General features: G+C 41.4%; 1 protein-coding gene across 1 annotated transcript in view; it reads left to right on the top strand.

The window, feature by feature from the left end:
- The window catches only part of BMPER (BMP binding endothelial regulator), a 252,042-nt gene extending 234,828 nt beyond the window's left edge, over positions 1-17,214 (top strand). The window contains exons 14-15 of the mRNA XM_019958783.2: positions 3,041-3,171; positions 15,812-17,214. Of these exons, the coding sequence (XP_019814342.2) occupies positions 3,041-3,171; positions 15,812-15,993 (313 nt within the window). The 3' untranslated portion in view covers positions 15,994-17,214. The remainder of the gene's footprint in view (positions 1-3,040; positions 3,172-15,811) is intronic.
- The last annotated feature ends 2,446 nt before the right edge of the window (positions 17,215-19,660 follow it).

Raw genomic sequence — 19,660 nt, 5'->3', positions numbered from 1 at the left:
CAGAGTATGGACTGTCTATTTCTTCATTCTCTTACAAAATCTAGGTACAATTTTGTGTAAAAGTCAACTTGACAAGTGAAAAAAGACATCTTATAGTTTTAACTTCTGTGAAAAGACACATCTTTCAAGCCTTTAAAAATATGTGACACATTTCAAGTCAAGAACTGACTTTGACAAACATTTTTCCCTCAAATGTTGTTTCTCATGAGTGCCAAGTAATAGAAGAAGCTCAAATCTTCCTTAGTTTTAAAGGGTAGATGTATTATTGATTGTGTCTGAGAGTCCAGAGTCGTCTGTGGGTAGGGTAGATTATGTGTACATAGCAATTATTAAATATGTGCTTTGAACGTTTCTCTAAGCAGTCTCAGTGAATTGGATTGAGCTGTTCATAATTTATTTTAAATTGTATAAATAGCTTCATACAACAACCGGTAGAAATATAGAGAAAAGAAGGAAAACACTGGCCAGCAGTCCTTTCACACAAACAAATTAAATTTTGTTTGCTGACTGTCCAAACAGTTTTATAGAATTACATTAGACATTCTTTCAAATCAGAGGGTGCATTTCCTCTGGTTGAGGTTTTTCCCAAAAAAGTGCCACCATTTTACCAGGTTCGTGAGGTCCCATCCCCTTCATGTCATGCCAGTGGGAGTTGAGTACGACAGCAAGGGTTCCCACACCCTTGGGCCAGGAAAGTCGGTGAGAAACATGTGAAGCAGAAGTGGACTTGGAGGGTAGGACGGCAGCAGCCAAAAGCGGAAGCGGTGCTGTGAAGTCTGAGCGCAGATGTGGTGGGCGTGGGTCAGTCTGAAATGAAAATTGAAACAATAGAGGAAATAATGTTGAGGAGGGTTCCTCCCCAGACATTCAGTGGCTGTTGTAAGGACAGGCTTTATTTGTCTTTTCTTGGAAACCTGGAGGCTCCACATTACTTTAAAGACACAACATGCGTGTCTAATATTAGAAAGGGTTGAACATGATTTCACAGGTTTTCTGTAATACAAGTGGAGAAGGTATTAAGAATTACAGCTTTGATTATTACAGAAAGCAGAGAGAGCAGTTTTTCTGTCCTGATTATTGTGTCTTAAGTATCAGGCATCAAACAATCTCTCTTTGCATGAAATGAAAGCACTCTTGAGGTTTCAGACTTGTTTCTCTTTTGTTCCAGCTTAGTTCCCATTTCCCAAGGCTGTGGCCTTGAGTGTTGAAATGTAATAACTTTGAAAGTACACGGTGAGTCTATTGATCTTTTAACATGGTTTCTGCCATTTAATTCTTGTTCAGAGCAGGCAATTCTACCCAGAGCAAGCTGGTCACTCTCTGTAATCAGGTGTGTACACATCTCACACCAAGAGGGAATGCTTGTGTAAGAACACTGGATGACCATGTCCTGATCACTTTTCAAGATCATCAGTGCTATTTATAATCTTGAATAGTATTTTTTCTGCTTCCAGCCTTGAATTAGATTCTGTAAAGAAGTGGTTTCACTGAACAGAGTATGAAAAAAATAAGTCTAATCTTGGGTGTCTTGTGTAAAATGTTAAGTCAGAATTGTTAGGCAATAAACTTGCTGCAGGGCTTCTGTGTGACTCAATGATAAAGACTCTGTCTGCCAATGCAGTACACCCCTTGGGTTCATTGTCCTGGGTTGGGAATATCCCCTGGAGAAGGAAATGGCAACCCACTCCAGTATTCTTGCCTGGGAAATCCTATGGACAGAGGAGACAGTCCATGGTGTTGCAAAGGAGTCAGAAACAACTTCGCAACTAAAACAACAACAACAAAACTTGCTGGGAAAAGAGCACTAGTCTCAGGAGATGTAACTTAGTTCACTTTTTTGTCACTTACTAATGTGACTTTGGGCCTGTTTATAGAATGACTTTTTTTTTAATTAATAAAACAGGGACTGTGCTATGTCCTCTTTAGCACTCATAACAGAATGAGAAAGGCCTTTGTAAACTGTAACGTCATAGTCCAATGTGAGGTTATTATGTCTCCAAGGTCAATGTGTTTGAAAATATATTAGTTTGTGTTTGAAACACACTGCAGTTCTCTTTACATCCTGGCCAATCATTTCCATATTTAAACTTAAGCCCCTTAGGCACTTCCCAGGTGGCACTAGTGGTAAAGAATCAACCTACCTAGATACAAGAGATGTAGGTTTGATCCCTAGGTCGGGAAGATTGCCCAGAATAGGAAATGGCAACCCACTCCAGTATTCTTGCCTGTAAAATTCCATGGACAGAAGAACCTGGCAAGCTGCAGTCCATGGGGTTGCAAAGAGATACAACTGAGCGACTCGGTAAAAAGCAAACAAGGACCTTGGCTCAATCTCCTATATCTTTCAGTCTAATTAGTGGCCTGAAAGTTTTGCTTTATTTGGAATTTGTCACCCCACGTTCTAAAGAACAAGGTTCAGTGATTCTCAAAAGACTAAGATTCTAAGATCTGGAAAAGTGAATCCTAATTGAATGTCTTCAGAAAGCCAAGAGATTTGATGCTGTCATCAAATTGGTCTCTATTTCAGTTATATTGTAATAGAGCTTATTATTCATATATCAGAGCTACTCACAAAATGGCAGCACCTTGAATAGGGGTGTATTCTAAGAGCTGTGTTCCCAACATGATAACAAATAGACATTTGTAACTGTTTACATCTAAATTAATTAAAATTCAATCAAATAAAAAATTTGGTTTTTCATTCACACTGGATACATTTCAAGTGCTAATTGACCAGATATGATGAGTGGCTATAACTTTGGACAGTGGAGACTATAGAGTATTTCTATCATTAAGAAAGTTCTATTGACTAGTCCTGCTCTAGAAGAAAAGGAAACTGATGTCACATTATTCAGAGGTATCCACTAAGGTTTCATGAAGTATTTTTTATATCATTTTTAGGTTTCCAATTTAAAATAGAAGCCTTTAATGTCTGGACAAGGTTTGACATTTACTCACCTACTGCTTTTCTTCAAGTTGTATTTAGAAAACTTGGTATCTGATATTTTTGAATGTTCACTTCTTTCTGTTGGTCCCTTAGGTCCTGCGTGACAGACATGTGTGAATGTCCAGTCCATAAAAACTGTTACTGCGAATCATTCCTGGCATATACCCGGGCCTGCCAGAGAGAGGGCATCCGTGTCCACTGGGAGCCACAGCAGAACTGTGCAGGTGAGAAATTTCTGGCAGATCTAACCATCAGAAACTCAACTCCAGTGCCCAAGCTAGTAACATGCTTGTCGCTAAGTCGTGTCTGACTCTGCAACCCCATGGACTGTCACCCGCGAGGCCCTCTGTCCATGGAATTCTCCAGGCAAGAATACTGGAGTGGGTAGCCATTTCCAAGATAGCAATAAAAGATAATTTGATGATAGGTGAATGGTCACATCCCCCCTTGGCATTATCAGTGGCCCAGCTGGATTTCAACTTGATAAAACACAGGAACTTCTCACTGGGCAGGATAGAAAATGTTTAAGAGAAGTGCTTTGGGATGAGCACATTTGCACAATTTAAGGATTTACACTGGTGCAAAATCCTCTTAACCTCAAGCTACCAGCTTGATGTGCTTAGCACAGGGATAGTCATTGCTATGGTTTAGGTTACGTATGGAACGAAGGAGATCCAGGACAGTTACAGTCATTTAAGGTTTTCAGGATAGTTCAGTTCAGTTCAGTTCAGTTGCTCAGTCGTATCCGACACTTTGCAACCCCATGAACTGCAGCATGCCAGGCCTCCCTGTCCATCACCAACTCCCGGAGCCTACCCAAACTCAGGTCCATTGAGTCGGTGATGCCTTCCAACCATCTCATCCTCTGTCATCCCCTTCTCCTCCTGCCCTCAATCTTTCCCAGCATCAGGGTCTTTCCAAATAAGTCAGCTCTTCACATCAGGTGGCCAAAGTATTGGAGTTTCAGCTTCAACATCAGTCCTTCCAAAGAACACCCAAGACTGATTTCCTTTAGGATGGACTGGTTGGATCTCCTTGCAGTCCAAGGGACTCTCAAGAATCTTCTCCAACACCACAGTTCAAAAGCATCAATTCTTTGGTGCTCGGCTTTCTTTATAGTCCAACTCTCACATCCATACATGTCTATTGGAAAAACCATAGCCTTGACTAGATGGACCTTTGTTGGCAAAGTAATCTCTCTGCTTTTTAATATGCTTTGTAGGTTGATCTTAACTTTCATTCCAAGGAGTAAGCATCTTTTAATTTCATGGCTGCAATCACCATCTGCAGTGATTTTGGAGCCCAAAAAAATAAAGTTGGACACTGTTTCCACTGTTTCCCCATCTATTTCCCATGAAGTGATGGGACCAGATGCTATGATCTTAGTTTTCTGAATGTTGATCTTTAAGCCAACTTTTTCACTCTCCTCTTTCACCTTCATCAAGAGGCTTTTTAGTTCCTCTTCACTTTCTGCCATAAGGGTGGTGTCATCTGCATATCTGAGGTTATTGATATTTCTCCTGGCAATCTTGGTTCCAGCTTGTGCTTCTTCCAGCCTAGTGTTTCTCATGATGTACTCTGCATATAATTTAAATAAGCAGGGTGACAATATACAGCCTTGACATACTTCTTTTCCTATTTGGAATCAGTCTGTTGTTCCATCTCCAGTTCTAACTGTTGCTTCCTGTGTGATTTTTTATTTTGAGAAAGAGAAACTGCTATATAAACACCAGTAAAATGTTCTTTTCCTTCTGAGAGACAGATTGCTGTAATTGTCATTAATAGCGCTTTGATCTCAGGCAACTTCCTTAGTTTATTTGATATCTGTAAAATGGGATTCTTTGTTCATCCAAGAAATATTTTTTACAAAATGGCTAAGTACCAGGCATTGAAGAAAGCACTGTGGGTACTTTGGTGACTATGAGAGATGGGGTGAGATCCCTGCCATTGAAGTGCCACTGGCCCAGTGGGAGAACCAGACGAAACTAGTAACTCTACAATAAATACTTGCTAAGTGTGGTGAGTATGGTGAAGGAAACAAATAGAGCAGAGCAAAAGAAAACATGGAGCCAGAGTGGGTGGCTACTTAAATGGTGAGGAGAGAAGACTGTTCTTTGGAGGTGATAGTCCAGCTGCACATTGTAGAACTGAAGGGAGTCAGGGCAAGAGCTCTATGTGGAAGAATCATATTTGAATAAGATAGCAGCTCTCAAACTGGAAGTGAGTCAGTATGAGCACAGTAAGCAAGGGAAAGAAAGGCTCAAGATGAGAGTGGAGTTGAAGCTGGAGCTGAATCATGCAGGACTTTGAAGGTCTTGAAAAGGAGTCTAGCTTTTTTTCCAAGAAGGATGGAAGCCACTGATGGACTTTAAGCAACCTTCCTTCTGCTTTTCAAAGACCACCCTGTGTAGAGAATACATTGAATAGCTTGAAAGCAAGAGGCTGTTGCAGAAGTCAGAATGACAAAATGATGGTGGCTCGGATTAAGAAGGAGGCAGTGTGTGGAGGAGGAAGAGAGATTCTAGATATATTTTGGAAATTTATAGTAGTATCTACTCTGCAGAGTTATAAGCATTAGTGATATGTATGTAAAACATCTAGAAGAGTGTGCAACTCTTACAAGATAGTCAGTAGTAATGCTACTCTTAGACGCAAGATGAGATGACTGTGATTTGCTACAAGGGTTGACAAATGTTTTTCTTTAAAGGCCCAGATTTGCCTAGAACAGAGAGCCTGGGGTTTGCAACATTCTACGTGAATCTGAGAAAACTTAACTCCAAAATTGGAAAAGAAGGCAGTTCATGGCACTGCTAGCTTTAATATATACATTGGTAGAGGGCAAGGGTGGTCAGCTGGTTGGAAGAATTGCCTTGAGTCTTATTTTCAGGGCATGGACATCATGTTCACTTAGATGGTGGATCTCAATCTGCTCGACATTGGAGTCATTCTGGGAGCTTAAATATAAACCAGGAAACTATGCCTGGGCCCCAAGCCCAGATATCCTGCTTTAACTGGTCTTGTGTATCACTTGAAACCTCTCCAGTGGTTCTGACCTGCAGTCAGAGTTGAAACCACGAAGTTAACTTGTATGCTTAATGTGTAGCTTTGGGGGAGTAGAATGATGAGGGTTTAGGGATCACTAAAGCTTTCCGAAGCCACCCCTTGACACAGTCACTAATCTATGTCCTTAGAAAGCACTCAAACCCTTTTATTTGCTCTCTCCTCTGGAAACCCAAGTCCAATCTATGTCTGAGTTCCCTTTCCATGGCAAGAGTGCCTCTTTATCAATGCTGCCTTTCCAGAGGAGGGCTGAGGTGATACAAACTCATATTAAGGTGTGGCTGAGGCTCCTGAAACGTGCGAGTAAATGACTGACCTCCCTCCTCAGTGCAGGGTAATATAGGAAGGGCAGGGTTTTGAGAGACTTGGTCCTTCCAGCACACCTTGAATATGCCTGTCTCCTTTTCTCTACTTTGAGTCCTCTTTCCCTTGAATTTTCCCTGGAGACTCAGTATCTGACTGCAGTGTAGGAGATCTAGGTTCGATCCCTAGGTCGGGAAGGTACTCTGGAGAAGGGAGGGCTACCCACTCCAGTAGTTTTGCCCGGAGAATCCCATGAACAGAGGAGCCTGGTGAGCTACAGTCCTTGGGGTCACAAAGAGTCAGACACAACTAACACTTTCCCTTGAATCTACCAGGAAATGAATAAAATATGTGGACTCAAGGCCCAGCCATTCATCCTGGTGTAATGTTGAGCTCAGCAGAACTTTGTTAATTTTATTAGCTATGATGCTGTGACAAGGATCATATCAGATACAGAATATGTGAACCCTCTCTTACTCATGCTGAGCTATATTTAACACCAGTTCAGTACACCCAGTGCATTTGAGGACTACACTTTCCTCCTGTCCCAGGATCCTGATTTCAGGGACTGAATCTCAGTAGCTAAATTACTTTTCTTATGGAAAGGGAATATGACTTCTGAAAGGTTCCATTTACCACTTAAAATTAGTGGAACCATCTGAGTGAAGTATAACTGTCAATGTTTGGTTGCAGGGGACCATTTTACACACACACACACACACACACACCCATACACACTGAACTTCCACAGATTGACAGTTGGTATTTATGGAGATGTGCAGCATCTCTCAGTAGATTCATTTCTGTTTCATCTGGAATATTGAAGACTCTAAGAATACTCTTTACTTGTTTTTTTAGCTCTCAGATCTTTTGACTTATGACAGCACTTAAAACCACTTAATATAGAGAAGAGAAATCTTCCAGAGTAAAAAGCTTGTAAATTGGATAGATAAGCCAGCCAAGCAAGAATCTCTGAATGAACAAGTGACATCTCTCAGAAGGCTGGATTTTAGTATTACCATGACTACTACCACATAGTGTATGCCCATCAGCTGTGGTGAGAAGGACTAATGAAACTCTAGTTTAGTACAGGAATTACTAAACACAATATGATATGCAGAGGGCTATTGTGAAGGTCCATAAAAGTTTAATAATAAACATTTATATTAATATGTACTATTTTCTAAGCACCTCCTTTGCCCCAAGGACTATTCTGGCACTTTATTTTATCTTATTTAATTTTTTTTATCGTATTTATCTTATTTAATCCCCACTCCATATTACCCACATTCTACAGTAAAGGACATCAAGGCTTAGAATATTTAAGTAATTTGCTAAAAATCACACAGCTAGAAAGTGAGAAAGCTAGGACTCAAACCCAGCTCAGTTTGCATTATAGCCCCTGTTCTTAATTATTAGGAGAGCACAAAAAAGCAAGTACACTGTAAAAAAAAAAAGTCAGCCTATTGTAAGAATAAACATTAGTTATAAAATAGAAACAAAAATATGAGTTAAAAATTTATATATATATATTTACATATGAGTATATATTTATTTGTGTATTTATATTAGCATCAACTAATTTATTGAAATATTTGTTGTGTTTGTTGTCATTCAGTCACTAAGTCATTTTGTCCGACTCTTTGGGACCCTGTGGACTATAACACACGAGGCTCCTCTGCTTTCCACTCTCTCTCGTAGTTTGCTCAGATTCATGTCTGTTGAGTCAGTGATGCTCTCTAACCATCTTATCTTCTGCTGTTATGTTATGTTGTGTGGACCTTTCCAATTTCTATTCACCTGTTCCTAATCTTTGTTACTTGGTACCTTTTGACTCAATAATTTTCCTATGGTCTTGCTCCTGCATCTTACTTTGCCATCCTTAGCAGATTTCCTGCTAATTGTCACTGAACTTTTCAGGAATACATTTTATAAGTGGGAAAGATTCAGAGGTATTCAAAGTGGTGTGTGTATTTCTGCAGCAGATGAGATAATCTGCTGGCTTCTGTGGGGAGTTTCCTCCTTGCTTTATTCAGCAGACTTCAGGTGATTCTAGCCCCTTGCCTGCAGCACCTCTGCTCTACTTATACACACTGATATCCTCTGGTGACTAGACATCTCCTATAAAGGTTAGGAGATAAGGTCAGCACTGTAACCTTCAGCACAGAAGGGGGTTGTGGGAACAGCTGAGTCCAAAGGGCACAAATCTATGCTTGCTAACTATTGATAATGCCAACACGTAATGCCTTCATGGGGCACCACATAAAGTAACACGTAATGCTCCTTGCATGCTTTACAGAATAGCCCTTAAGAATATATACCTGCTAACCCTAGCCACAGACTTCCCTGGTGGCTCAGCTGTATAGAATCTGCCTGTAATGCAGGAGACCTGGGTTCAATACCTGGGTCAGGAAGATCCCCTGGAGAAGGGCATGGCAACCCACTCCAGTATTCTTGCCTGGAGAATCCCATGGACTAAAGAGTCTGGTGGACTACAGTCCATAGGGTTGCAAAGAGTAGAACACAACTGAAATGACTGAGCACAAGCACAACCCTAACCACTCTGGTAATTTTCTAGTTTTTAAAACATGTATTTAATCAAATGAAACCTTTTCAAATGCACATGTATAAACAGATAACATTTATGTTGTCAGTATTGTTTGCCTTTTACAAGTTTGAAAAATATTGGATGCATGGAGGATAAAACAAGATCCAAGTCAGGATTAACTTTCTAGGATTGTATAAAAGTTGTGCCAAATTGAAGGCAAATTTAATCATATTATCCCCCTAAAACCCTTCTAAGACTCCCTCAAGGATTACAGCCCCTGCCCACCTCTCTGCCTTTGTCTCCTCCCACTCTCATTCTCAAATTCCTTGCTTCTCCTCCAACAAACCAAGGATCCTCCAGTTTATGATTGGGTCATGGCTCCTTATTGTTGCTGATTGCACCCTCTTTGCTCCCCCACCCCCTCCCATGGCACCATGCTCTCTCTCTGCCTGGAAAACTTCTGCCATTGTCTGTCTAGCAGTGTCTTGTCATCTTTTAAGATCTAAGTGGGATCCATTTTCTGAAGTCTTCCTAAATCCCTAGTTCAGTTCAGTTCAGTTGCTCAGTCGTGTCTGACTCTTTGCGACCCCATGAATTGCAGCATGCCAGGCCTCCCTGTCCATCACCAAGGCTCCCAGAGCCTACCCAAACTCATGTCCATCGAATCGGTAATGCCATCCAGCCATCTCATCCTCTGTCGTCCCCTTCTCCTCCTGCCCTCAATCCCTCCCAGCATCAAGGTCTTTTCCAGTGAGTCAGCTCTTCACACGAGGTGGCCAAAGTATTGGAATTTCAGCTTCAGCATCAGTCCTTCCAATGAACACCCAGAGCTGATCTCCCTTAGAATGGACTGGTTGGATCTCCTAGCAGTCCAAGGGACTCTCAAGAGTCTTCTCCAACACCACAGTTCAAAAGCATCAATTCTTCAGCACTCAGCTTTCTTCACAGTCCAACTCTCACATCCATACATGACCACTGAAAAACCATAGCCTTGACTAGATGGACCTTTGTTGGCAAAGTAATGTCTCTGCTTTTTGATATGCTATCTAGGTTGGTCATAACTTTCCTTCCAAGGAGTAAGCATCTTTTAATTTCATGGCTGCAGTCACCATCTGCAGTGATTTTGGAGCCCAAAAAAATAAAGTCTGACACTGTTTCCACTGTTTCCCCATCTATTTACCATGAAGTGATGGGACCAGATGCCACAATCTTAGTTTTCTGAATGTTGAGCTTTAGGCCAATTTTTTCACTCTCCTCTTTCACTCTCATCAAGAGGGTCTTTAGTTCCTCTTCACTTTCTGCAATAAGGGTGGTGTCATCTGCATATCTGAGGTTATTGATATTTCTCCAAGAAATCTTGATTCCAGCTTGTGCTTCCTCCAGCCCAGTGTTTCTCATGATGTACTTTGCATATAAGTTAAATAAGCAGGGTGACAATATACAGCCTTGACGTACTCCTTTTCCTATTTGGAACCAGTCTGTTGTTCCATGTTCAGTTCTAACTGTTGCTTCCTGACCTGCATACAGATTTCTCAAGAGGCAGGTCAGGTGGTCTGGTATTCCCATCTCTTTCAGAATTTTCCACAGTTTCTTGTGATCCACACAGTCAACGGCTTTGGCATAGTCAATAAAGCAGAAATAGATGTTTTTCTGGAACTCTCTTGCTTTTTCAATGATCCAGCAGATGTTGGTAATATGATCTCTGGTTCTTCTGCCTTTTCTAAAACCAGCTTGAATATCTGGAAGTTCACGGTTCACATATTCCTGAAGTCTGGCTTGGAGAATTTTGAGCATTACTTTACTAGCGTGTGAGATGAGTGCAATTGTGTGGTAGTTTGAGCATTCTTTGGCATTGCCTTTCTTTGGGATTGGACTGAAAACTGATCTTTTCCAGTCCTGTGGCCACTGCTGAGTTTTCTAAATTTGCTGGCTTATTGAGTGCAGCACTTTCACAGCATCACCTTTCAGGATTTGAAATAGCTCAACTGGAATTCCATCACCTCCACTAGCTTTGTTTGTAGTGATGCTTTCTAAGGCCCACTTGACTTCACATTCCGGGATGTCTGGCTCAAGGTGAGTGATCACACCATCGTGATTATCTGGGTCGTGAAGATCTTTTTGGTGCAGTTCTTCTGTGTATTCTTGCCACCCCTTCTTAATATCTTCTGCTGCTGTTAGGTCCATACCATTTCTGTCCTTTATCAAGCCTATCTTAATCCCTAACCAGACCTCAATGTTGAGTTGATGTCTCTCTTACTGATCCACTGTACTTCATTCTTACTCTCTAATGTGTTCATCTTGCATTTAATTAGGAATCCATTTCTGTGTCTCCTTCACCCATTTGTTTTTTTTTTTTAATTTATTTTTTTATTGAAGGATAATTGCTTTACAGAATTTTGTTGTTTTCTGTCAAACCTCAACATGAATCAGCCATAGGTATACATATATTCCCTCCCTTTTAAACATCCCTCCCATCTCCCTCCCCATCCCACCCCTCTAGGTTGGTACAGAACCCCTGTTTGAGTTTCCTGAGCCATAGAGCAAATTTCCATTGGTTATCTATTTTACATATGGTAATGTAAGTTTCCATGCGACTTTTCCCATACATCTCACCCTCGCATCCCCTTTCCCCATGTCCATAAGTCTGTTCTTTATGTCTGTTTCTCCATTGCTGCCCTGTAAATAAATTCTTCAATACCATTTTTCTGGATTCGTATACATGCGTTAGAATTCTTCAGTATCATTTTTCTAGATTCCGTATACATGTGTTATAATATGATATTTATCTTTCTCTTTCTGACTTACTTCATTCTGTATAATAGGTTATAGGTTCATCCACCTCATTAGAACTGACTTAAATCACCCATTTGGTTTTAAGTCCTGGCTCCTGAGACTAAACCTCAGAGATGGTATCTGATTCACATCGGATTCCCTGGCCTAAGAGGATGCCTGCCCCATAGTAGATACTCAGTAAATGTTTATTGATTTAATTTGAATTGAATAGCAATGGTGAAAATAATCCACTTTTCCCCTAGTAGTTCTGCATTTTCTACCTAACAAATGGTGAGGAAAATATCTGTTCAGTAGTCGAAGGTAAGATGTCACAGAGAAGCAGTAGGAAAGTACATGTGCAGTTAGAAGAAAGACTTGAGAGGTCAGAGAGAGGAAAAGACATGGGGGAACACATGTCTGTAGGAGAAGGAGGGAAAAGGAAAGAACGTGGGTGAGAGAGACAGGAAATCTGCCGAGTTTTCATAGTAGGAGGGATCTTTGCGAGATCTGAGGGGAATAAAGTATCTGGAGCGAAAAGTGAGTTGAAAGAGGCATTCTGGAAGCAGCAGAGTGGAAAATGAACTCAAGGCCAGCCAAATGTAATCCAAATTGGGAATCAAGATGATGGATGGAACTTCATTAAGATTAAATCATCATCCAACAGGCACAGGCATTTATTAAGCTGCTCCTCTCTGCTTGGCCTTGTGCCAGAACTTTACATCATGGAAGACAAGGACTCTGCCCTCAGGAGCCCTAGCTTTGGTGGTTCATTCTGTTCAAGCAAGGGTGCTTGTTATAGTGACCCCTGGAACCTTTAAAATTTACAGCTGCCCAAGGCTCCACTGTAGACATAGAGCAAAAATCTTTAGGGAAGGGACTGAGGAATATATGTCTTTTAAAAGACCCTTAGGAGACTCTTGCGAAGGTCTCCAAATAGGAGCTACAGATGCACAGTGAGATGAAATCCCTCAGTGGTGTCCGACCCTTTGCGACCCCATGGAGTATAGAGTCCATGGAATTCTCCAGGCCAGAATACTAGAGTGGGTTGCCTTTCCCTTCTCCAGGGGATTTTCCCAACCCAGGGATCGAACCCAGGTCTCCCGCATTACAGGTGGATTTTTTACCAGCTGAGCCACAGTGGAAGCCCACAGATGCACATAACTGGGAGATTAAAACAAGTAAGCAGGTAACTGTAATGTGAGAAGTGCTGTTGGATGCAGAGCAGGGAAGGGTATCTTGGAGAGATCCAGGAAGCTACTTGAAGGAGGTGATGTTTGAATTAAGATTTGGAAAAATGATTGGTTTGGGGAGAGAATCCAAGCTAATGATAATCAACTTCAGAGTGTTTTGACTGGAAATTAGAGCTAATATTTAATAACTGATAGAGAAAGAGAGGGAAGGGAAGAAAGAAGAAGGGAAGGTAGGAGAAGAGAATTAATGAGAAGAGAAAAGAATGTCACGGAAAGGGTCTTGGAGGCAATTTGAACCTTTAGTGTTAAAGAGAAGATAAAGAAGCCCAAGAGTGAGAAGGTGTCTGCAAGAAGTTAGCTGCTTTTCAACGTTGTGTTAGTTTCTACTGCATAGCAAAGTGAATCCGCTGTGTGCTGTGCTCAGTTGTCCAGTCGTGTCTGACTCTTTGCAACCCCATGGACTGAAGTCCACCAGGCTCCTCTGTCTATGGGGATTCTTCAAGCAAGAATACTGGAGTGGGTTGCCATGACCTCCTCCAGGGGGTCTTCCCAACCCAGGGATCAAACCCAGGTCTCCCGCATTGCGGGCCGATTCTTTACTGACTGAGCCACGAGAAGCCCAAGAATACTGGAGTGGGTATCCTATCCCTTCTCCAGGGGATCTTCCTGACCCAGGAATCAAACCAGGGCCTCCTGCATTGCAATCAAATTCTTTACCAGATGAGCTACCAGGGAAGCCTGAATCAGCTATATATATACTTATATCCACTCTTTTTTGGATTTTCTTCCCATTTAGGTCACCATAGGACATTGAGTAGAGTTTTGAGATTAACTGCCCAGAGTTAGCATCAACCTCCACAGGTTTAAGGGCTCAGTCCCATAAGACACCTCATTTCAGATGCTGGTTGCCAAGTACTGAGTCCCTAGGTTACCCTCTCTCTGCTCCACTTGGCTACAGTGTAGGGGCAGAGAGCTGTTCTCACAGCCTCCTTCTCTTTTGGGCTTAATCATTTTCTAGAAGGGCTCACAAAACTCTGAAAAACCCTTATCTACTCTTGAAAGTAAAGTGAAAGTGTTCGTTGCTCAGTTGTGTCCTATTCTTGGCTACTCCATGGATTATAGCTTGCCAGACTCTTCTGTCCTTAGGATTCTCCAGGCAAGAATACTGGAGTGAGTTTCTATTCCAGGGCGTCTTCCCAACCCAGAGGTTGAACCTGGGTCTCCTGCATTGCAGCTGGGATTCTCTAATAAACTGTCTGAGCCGTTTATTATAAGGGATACAAATGAACAGCCAGATAAAGAGGCACAGAGAGTAGGTTCCAGAAGTGTCCCCCAAACACAAGAGCTTCTGTCCTGATAGAGCGGGGACACCATAATCCCAGCACCTCAATGAGTCCTCCTATTCCAAAGTTTTCTGAACCCTGTCGTTAGTCATTTAGGGATTTGTATGGAGATGGGGTCGCTAAGAGCCGGGCACGACTGAGCGACTTCACTTTCACTTTTCACTTTTATGCATTGGAGAAGGAAATGGCAACCCACTCCAGTATTCTTGCCTGGAGAATCCCAGGGACAGAGGAGCCTAGTGGGCTGCCGTCTATGGGGTCACACAGAGTCAGACACGACTGAAGCGACTTAGCAGCGGTAGCAGCAGTCCCTATGTAGGCATAGTTGATTAAATCATTGACTGAAAGTGATAATCTCAATATCCAGTCCCTGTCTGCATCCCTGGCAAAAAGTGCTGAAAGTTCTGAGCCTTTAATCATGCTTTGGTCTTTCTGGTGAGCAGTCCCCATTCTGAAGCTGTCTGGGGACCCCAACCACCAGCCCTATTGGCATACGAACACTCTGGAGATTTCCAGGTGTTCTAGGAGCTGTGTGCCATGAACTGAAGACAAAAACAGCTACAGATGGAGTTTGGACGGTTATTACTATTCTTCAAGAGGATTCTTCTAAATTCTTACATGTGTCAACATCCCTCCTCCTGAGAATGAGGGGTGCCACCTTTGATTGTCATTGGAAGTAACTCAGATGGAAAAGTCTGCGTGTCATAAAACTTCCAGAATGCTGGCAGTATTTTTTTTTTCTGACAAATCTATTCATGAATTTTTGGTAAGTTTCAGAATACTGTCAAAATCATTTTAGCTCCAACTGAACAAAGATAGTAAATTGCTATGATTTGGCTACACCATCATTTTCATATTCTCTGACCAGCCAGCCAGCTACTTCCCTCTCCCCAGTCACACATCTAATTTTTCTCTGTTGGGCTCTACCCATCTCTTGCTCTAACTAGTTTCAAATTGATTAATTCAACACATGGTAACTAGATTAAAGTATGTCACACATTTCTAATATCCTTGGCAGATTTTTTTCCTGTATGAGTTGGTGGTGGTAGTGTTTAGTCGCTAAGTCGTGTCAGATTCTTTGCAACCTCATGGACTGTAGCCCACCAGGCTCCTCTATCCATGGAATTTCCCAGGCAAGAATACTGAAATGAGTTGCCATCTCCTACTCCAGAGAATCTTCCCAACCCAGGGATCAAAACCGCATCTCCTGTATGTGTAATTCTGTATATCTGAATATCAAGGTAGTTGCAACAATGATTCCTATTCATTGCAGCTCAACAACTGGAAGAACTATTTGGAGTTAACTTTTCATACCATTCTCAATATCTAGGTAACCTGTAGATTTACATGTAGCTTTACTAATGTATAGTCTTTCCTATCTGGGAATAAAACTTTCTCATTTTCTTTCATTTTGAAGTTCACTGGCTCAGCAGGTGGATGTTTCATGTTTTTCCAGATGCAGGTGATTCCCAGAGTGTCTGGGAAGTGCTGGGTTCTTGTTCTTCTTTTGTTAGGAGGCAGATGTGCACCTGAGCTGTGGGGAGACCCATGCCATGAGTGACATGAGCCTGTGGGAATGGCATGGGGCTGAGGGTGAATTAACCTGGCTGTTTGCTCACATCTCACCTTCATCTCCTCTCTTTTCCAGCCACCCAGTGTAAGCATGGGGCCGTGTATGATACCTGTGGCCCAGGATGTGCCAAGACCTGTGACAACTGGAATGAGATCGGCCCCTGTAATAAGCCGTGCGTTGCTGGGTGTCACTGCCCAGCAAATTTGGTCCTTCACAAAGGAAGGTGCATCAAGCCAGTCCTCTGTCCTCAGCGGTGACCTTTGTTCCGTTCCTTCAGACTTTGAACCTAGTGTCCTTGACACTGAAGTGGAAGAGCCAATGAAAGACTGCAGTATTTGTGTGCTGATTCTGCAAACACACACACAGAGTATATATGTGTACATATATAGATATATAGATATATTCAGAAGCATTTCATCATTTATATAAACTATAGGTGGATTCTTATATGTATATTTTTTGCTATAAGACATGTATTGTTTCTAGGATCCTAATCTGTAAGCCATTGAAGACATTGTATAAATAAATCAAGTGTTTTTAATTTAATAAGGCAGCATGCAGACATATTGGATGGCTTTACCATCACACACATTTGTCATTTTTAAGGAAAGTTTTCTAAGAGATCAAAATTGCCTGCCTGAATTAATTTTTTCTTTGGATCAGGATTTGCTGTTGAATGGGGAGTGTGTTTTTTCTGGAGAAGGGCAAATTTATTTTGGGGTATTTCTGCTTCCAGAGAAAGGAAAGTATGCCTGAGAGAGATGGCTGGTGATTGGCGACAGGCTTTAATGGTGCATGTAAGCAAGGGATAGGCTGTTGGACTTTACTGGGTCATGGTCTGATATTATTTCCAAAACTGATTGGCTGGTTACCAAGAAATGTATATTCGTCACTAAAGCATAACCGAAGAAGCAAATGATTTCTTGCCCTCTTAGCATATTCCCCAAGTCTCCTAATTATATATGTGTGTATGATGGATGTGGCCACCTCTGTGTCCCACACTGAGATGATGGAGTGTCTGGATATCTTGTTAGTTTAACTGGGCATGAGCAGATATTTGAAGAAACTGTTGCACAACATACGAGAAAATACCCATTTCTCTGAATCTCATGGCAGTTTAGGATGAACAAATCCAATTGAGTCAAAGTAAGCTATCTATATTTTGTGACTATTCCATGTATAAAGTGAAAGCCTTTATTTCTAGAGGACTCCTAGTCCAACACTCTTTGCAACGGAATCTGTCCTAATTATTAGAAAGAAAGGCTTTACTGATCAATTGATTTAACATCAATCCAAACAAAGAATGGTCTACATGCTTGCTCTCATTTCCTGATAGGTTACTACTAGTCACCATGGGATTTTCCTGACTTTTGTTTTTCGCTGAATAAGTGAGAATGTAACAAAATCAAACCCACTGATGTCTAAAAATAAAATGTTCTGTGTTATAGTAAATAAAGAGCTTAAGTTTTACAACAATGCATTTTCTATTTCAAAATGTGTATGTTATACTTTATAAATGGCAACATCAGTTCATCCATTTTAGCAACTTTATTTAGATATATTTTATATACCATGCAATAACATTTTTATAAAGAGTATTATTAGTAGTTAACAACAAGCCTCCAAAGTTTTGATAGTCAGCATATTGCCATTGCTTGTTAAGACATTTGTGTTCCTGTTTCATATATTCATGACAGCTAAAGGATTAGTTTGGAGTTTTTACTGGGGCATCTCCAGCGGCTTGAGTAAATTGAATGAGTTACACAGTTTAATAGTGAGTGGCTGGGACATCAGGGAATGTGGTTGTGACTGTTGTGCTTGGGTCATGACCATCCTCAGTATCCGGGACACAAGGAACCAGCACTTCAGGGCTGCACTTGGAAAAGGGACTTTGATGTAAGAGAATTGGGCTCCAGGTGTGGTTTGTAATCTTGTCCACTTTGTTTAAGATCTTGGGCTGTACTTTTGCTTCTCTGAAACGTAAAGAGGCTTGGTAGTATATGGGCAGATTTGATGATCAGGAGGCCTAGACACTCACTCCACCACTAGTGAGATTGCTGCTGCTGCTGCTAAGTCGCTTCAGTCGTGTCCGACTCTGTGCGACCCCAGAGATGGCAGCCCACCAGGGATTCTCCAGGCAAGAACACTGGAGTGGGTTGCCATTTCCTTCTCCAATGCATGAAAATGAAAAGTGAAAGTGAAGTCGCTCAGTTGTGTCCAACTCTTAGCGACCCCATGGACTGCAGCCCACCAGGCTCCTCCGTCCATGGGATTTTCCAGGCAAAGTACTGGAGTGGGTTGCCATTGCCTTCTCCGACTAGTGAGATTACATGAACAGAAATCTGAGACATGTTTTCCAAACCGTTTTACACTCATAATCTCATTTACTTCTCCCACTGTTCTCAAAGGAGAGGCAGGGCAAATCAGTCGCAAATCAACTTTTCTGGTTGGCTTCTGTTTTATTCATTTATTCATTTGTGTATAGTACCTTTAAATTCATTTCCAGTTCACACTGGGTTTTTCTCCATGAAAGAGGGATGCAGAAGGGAAAATTGTAGGTTATTTATTCACTGCTCATGATTCATCCAAGGACTGAGTACTTCTACCGATTAAAACTAAATAGCCTCTTTCCCAACACTTTTAATCATGGCTGTCCATGATTAAAATGATGAAGGCTCTTCTTCATGGACTGCTTCCATCCATTTGGGGGGCTCAATTATAAGGTTGTGTCACATACCTTATCGAAGGTTTAATCTTTATACATGTTTTTATTCCTGAAGAAGAAGGCTATTACTGATGCCAATTAATCCAAACACATTGAGAATTACCAAATCTTCAGGTGAAAAGCGAAAGCCCCTCAGTTGTGTCCGACTCTTTGCAATCCCATGGACTATAGCCTGCCATGCTTCTCTCTCCATGGAATTCTCTAGGCAAGAATACTGGAGTGGGTAGCCGTTCCCTTCTTGGAATCTTCCCAAGCCAGGGATTGAACTGAGGTCTCCCGCATTGCAGGTGGATTCTTTACCGTCTAAGCCACCAGGGAAAAGCCACCCCTTTAAACTCACTGTTTACTGAACACCTGAGTGCAATAAGAACAAATCTGACTACATATTGGATCCATTTCATATTCTATTGCTTTTGTATTAAGTTAAGAATGTTGCCTGTAGACTGAAATATATGGATACCCCATTCTCAAGGCTCTGGCTTTTACATGTATAACTCGTCTCCATTCATAGAGAAAGTTGCAGAACAGAGAATAACATTTGTCTTGGTGGTGGTTTATAGGAACATTGTGGCCTGACCTATTTGACAAGGGCAAAAAAAATGATTCTGACATCAAGAAGTTTGCAACAACTAGTCACACCCCCTCCCCTTTGGTATATAGAAAAGAAATCTGAATCCTAACTCAGGTTAGATGATTCCTTGGGACATTAGTCTACTATCTTCTCGGTCTGCAGGATTTCTGAATAAAGTTGCTGTTTCTTGCCCCAACAATTAATCTCTAGATGAATGTCATTCAGTGAGCAGTACAAGCTAGGACTCAGTAACATACCACTAGCCTGTGAAAGGGCACCGCCCCTCAAAAGGAGAAAGACCAGTGACTGACTCTTCCCCACCTTTTGTCGAACACGAAGAAACCATTTTTACTGGAAAGGTCTTTCTTTCTATGAAATATTTCAGACACACAAGAAGGAATAGAGAATAATGTTGTACATGTCCATGAATACATTACCCTAATTAAGAAAAGTTACCAATACATTTTCTTGCATAGATAAAATCAAATGGTCTCATGGTTGTAATAGCTATGTGTGGAGTTTTTCCTTGTTGAGTTTCTGTTCACTTTGCTGTTCTTCGTCACTCAAATTCATCTGGATCTGACAAGTTTTAAGAAAGTGAGTCTGAACACTCCTGGTGTGGGAGAAA

This window comes from Bos indicus, chromosome 4 (assembly GCF_029378745.1).
Source record: "Bos indicus isolate NIAB-ARS_2022 breed Sahiwal x Tharparkar chromosome 4, NIAB-ARS_B.indTharparkar_mat_pri_1.0, whole genome shotgun sequence".
Taxonomy (NCBI): Eukaryota; Metazoa; Chordata; class Mammalia; order Artiodactyla; family Bovidae; genus Bos; species Bos indicus.
Note: the sequence above shows the minus strand (reverse complement) of the source record. Positions and strands in the feature narration are given on the sequence as shown.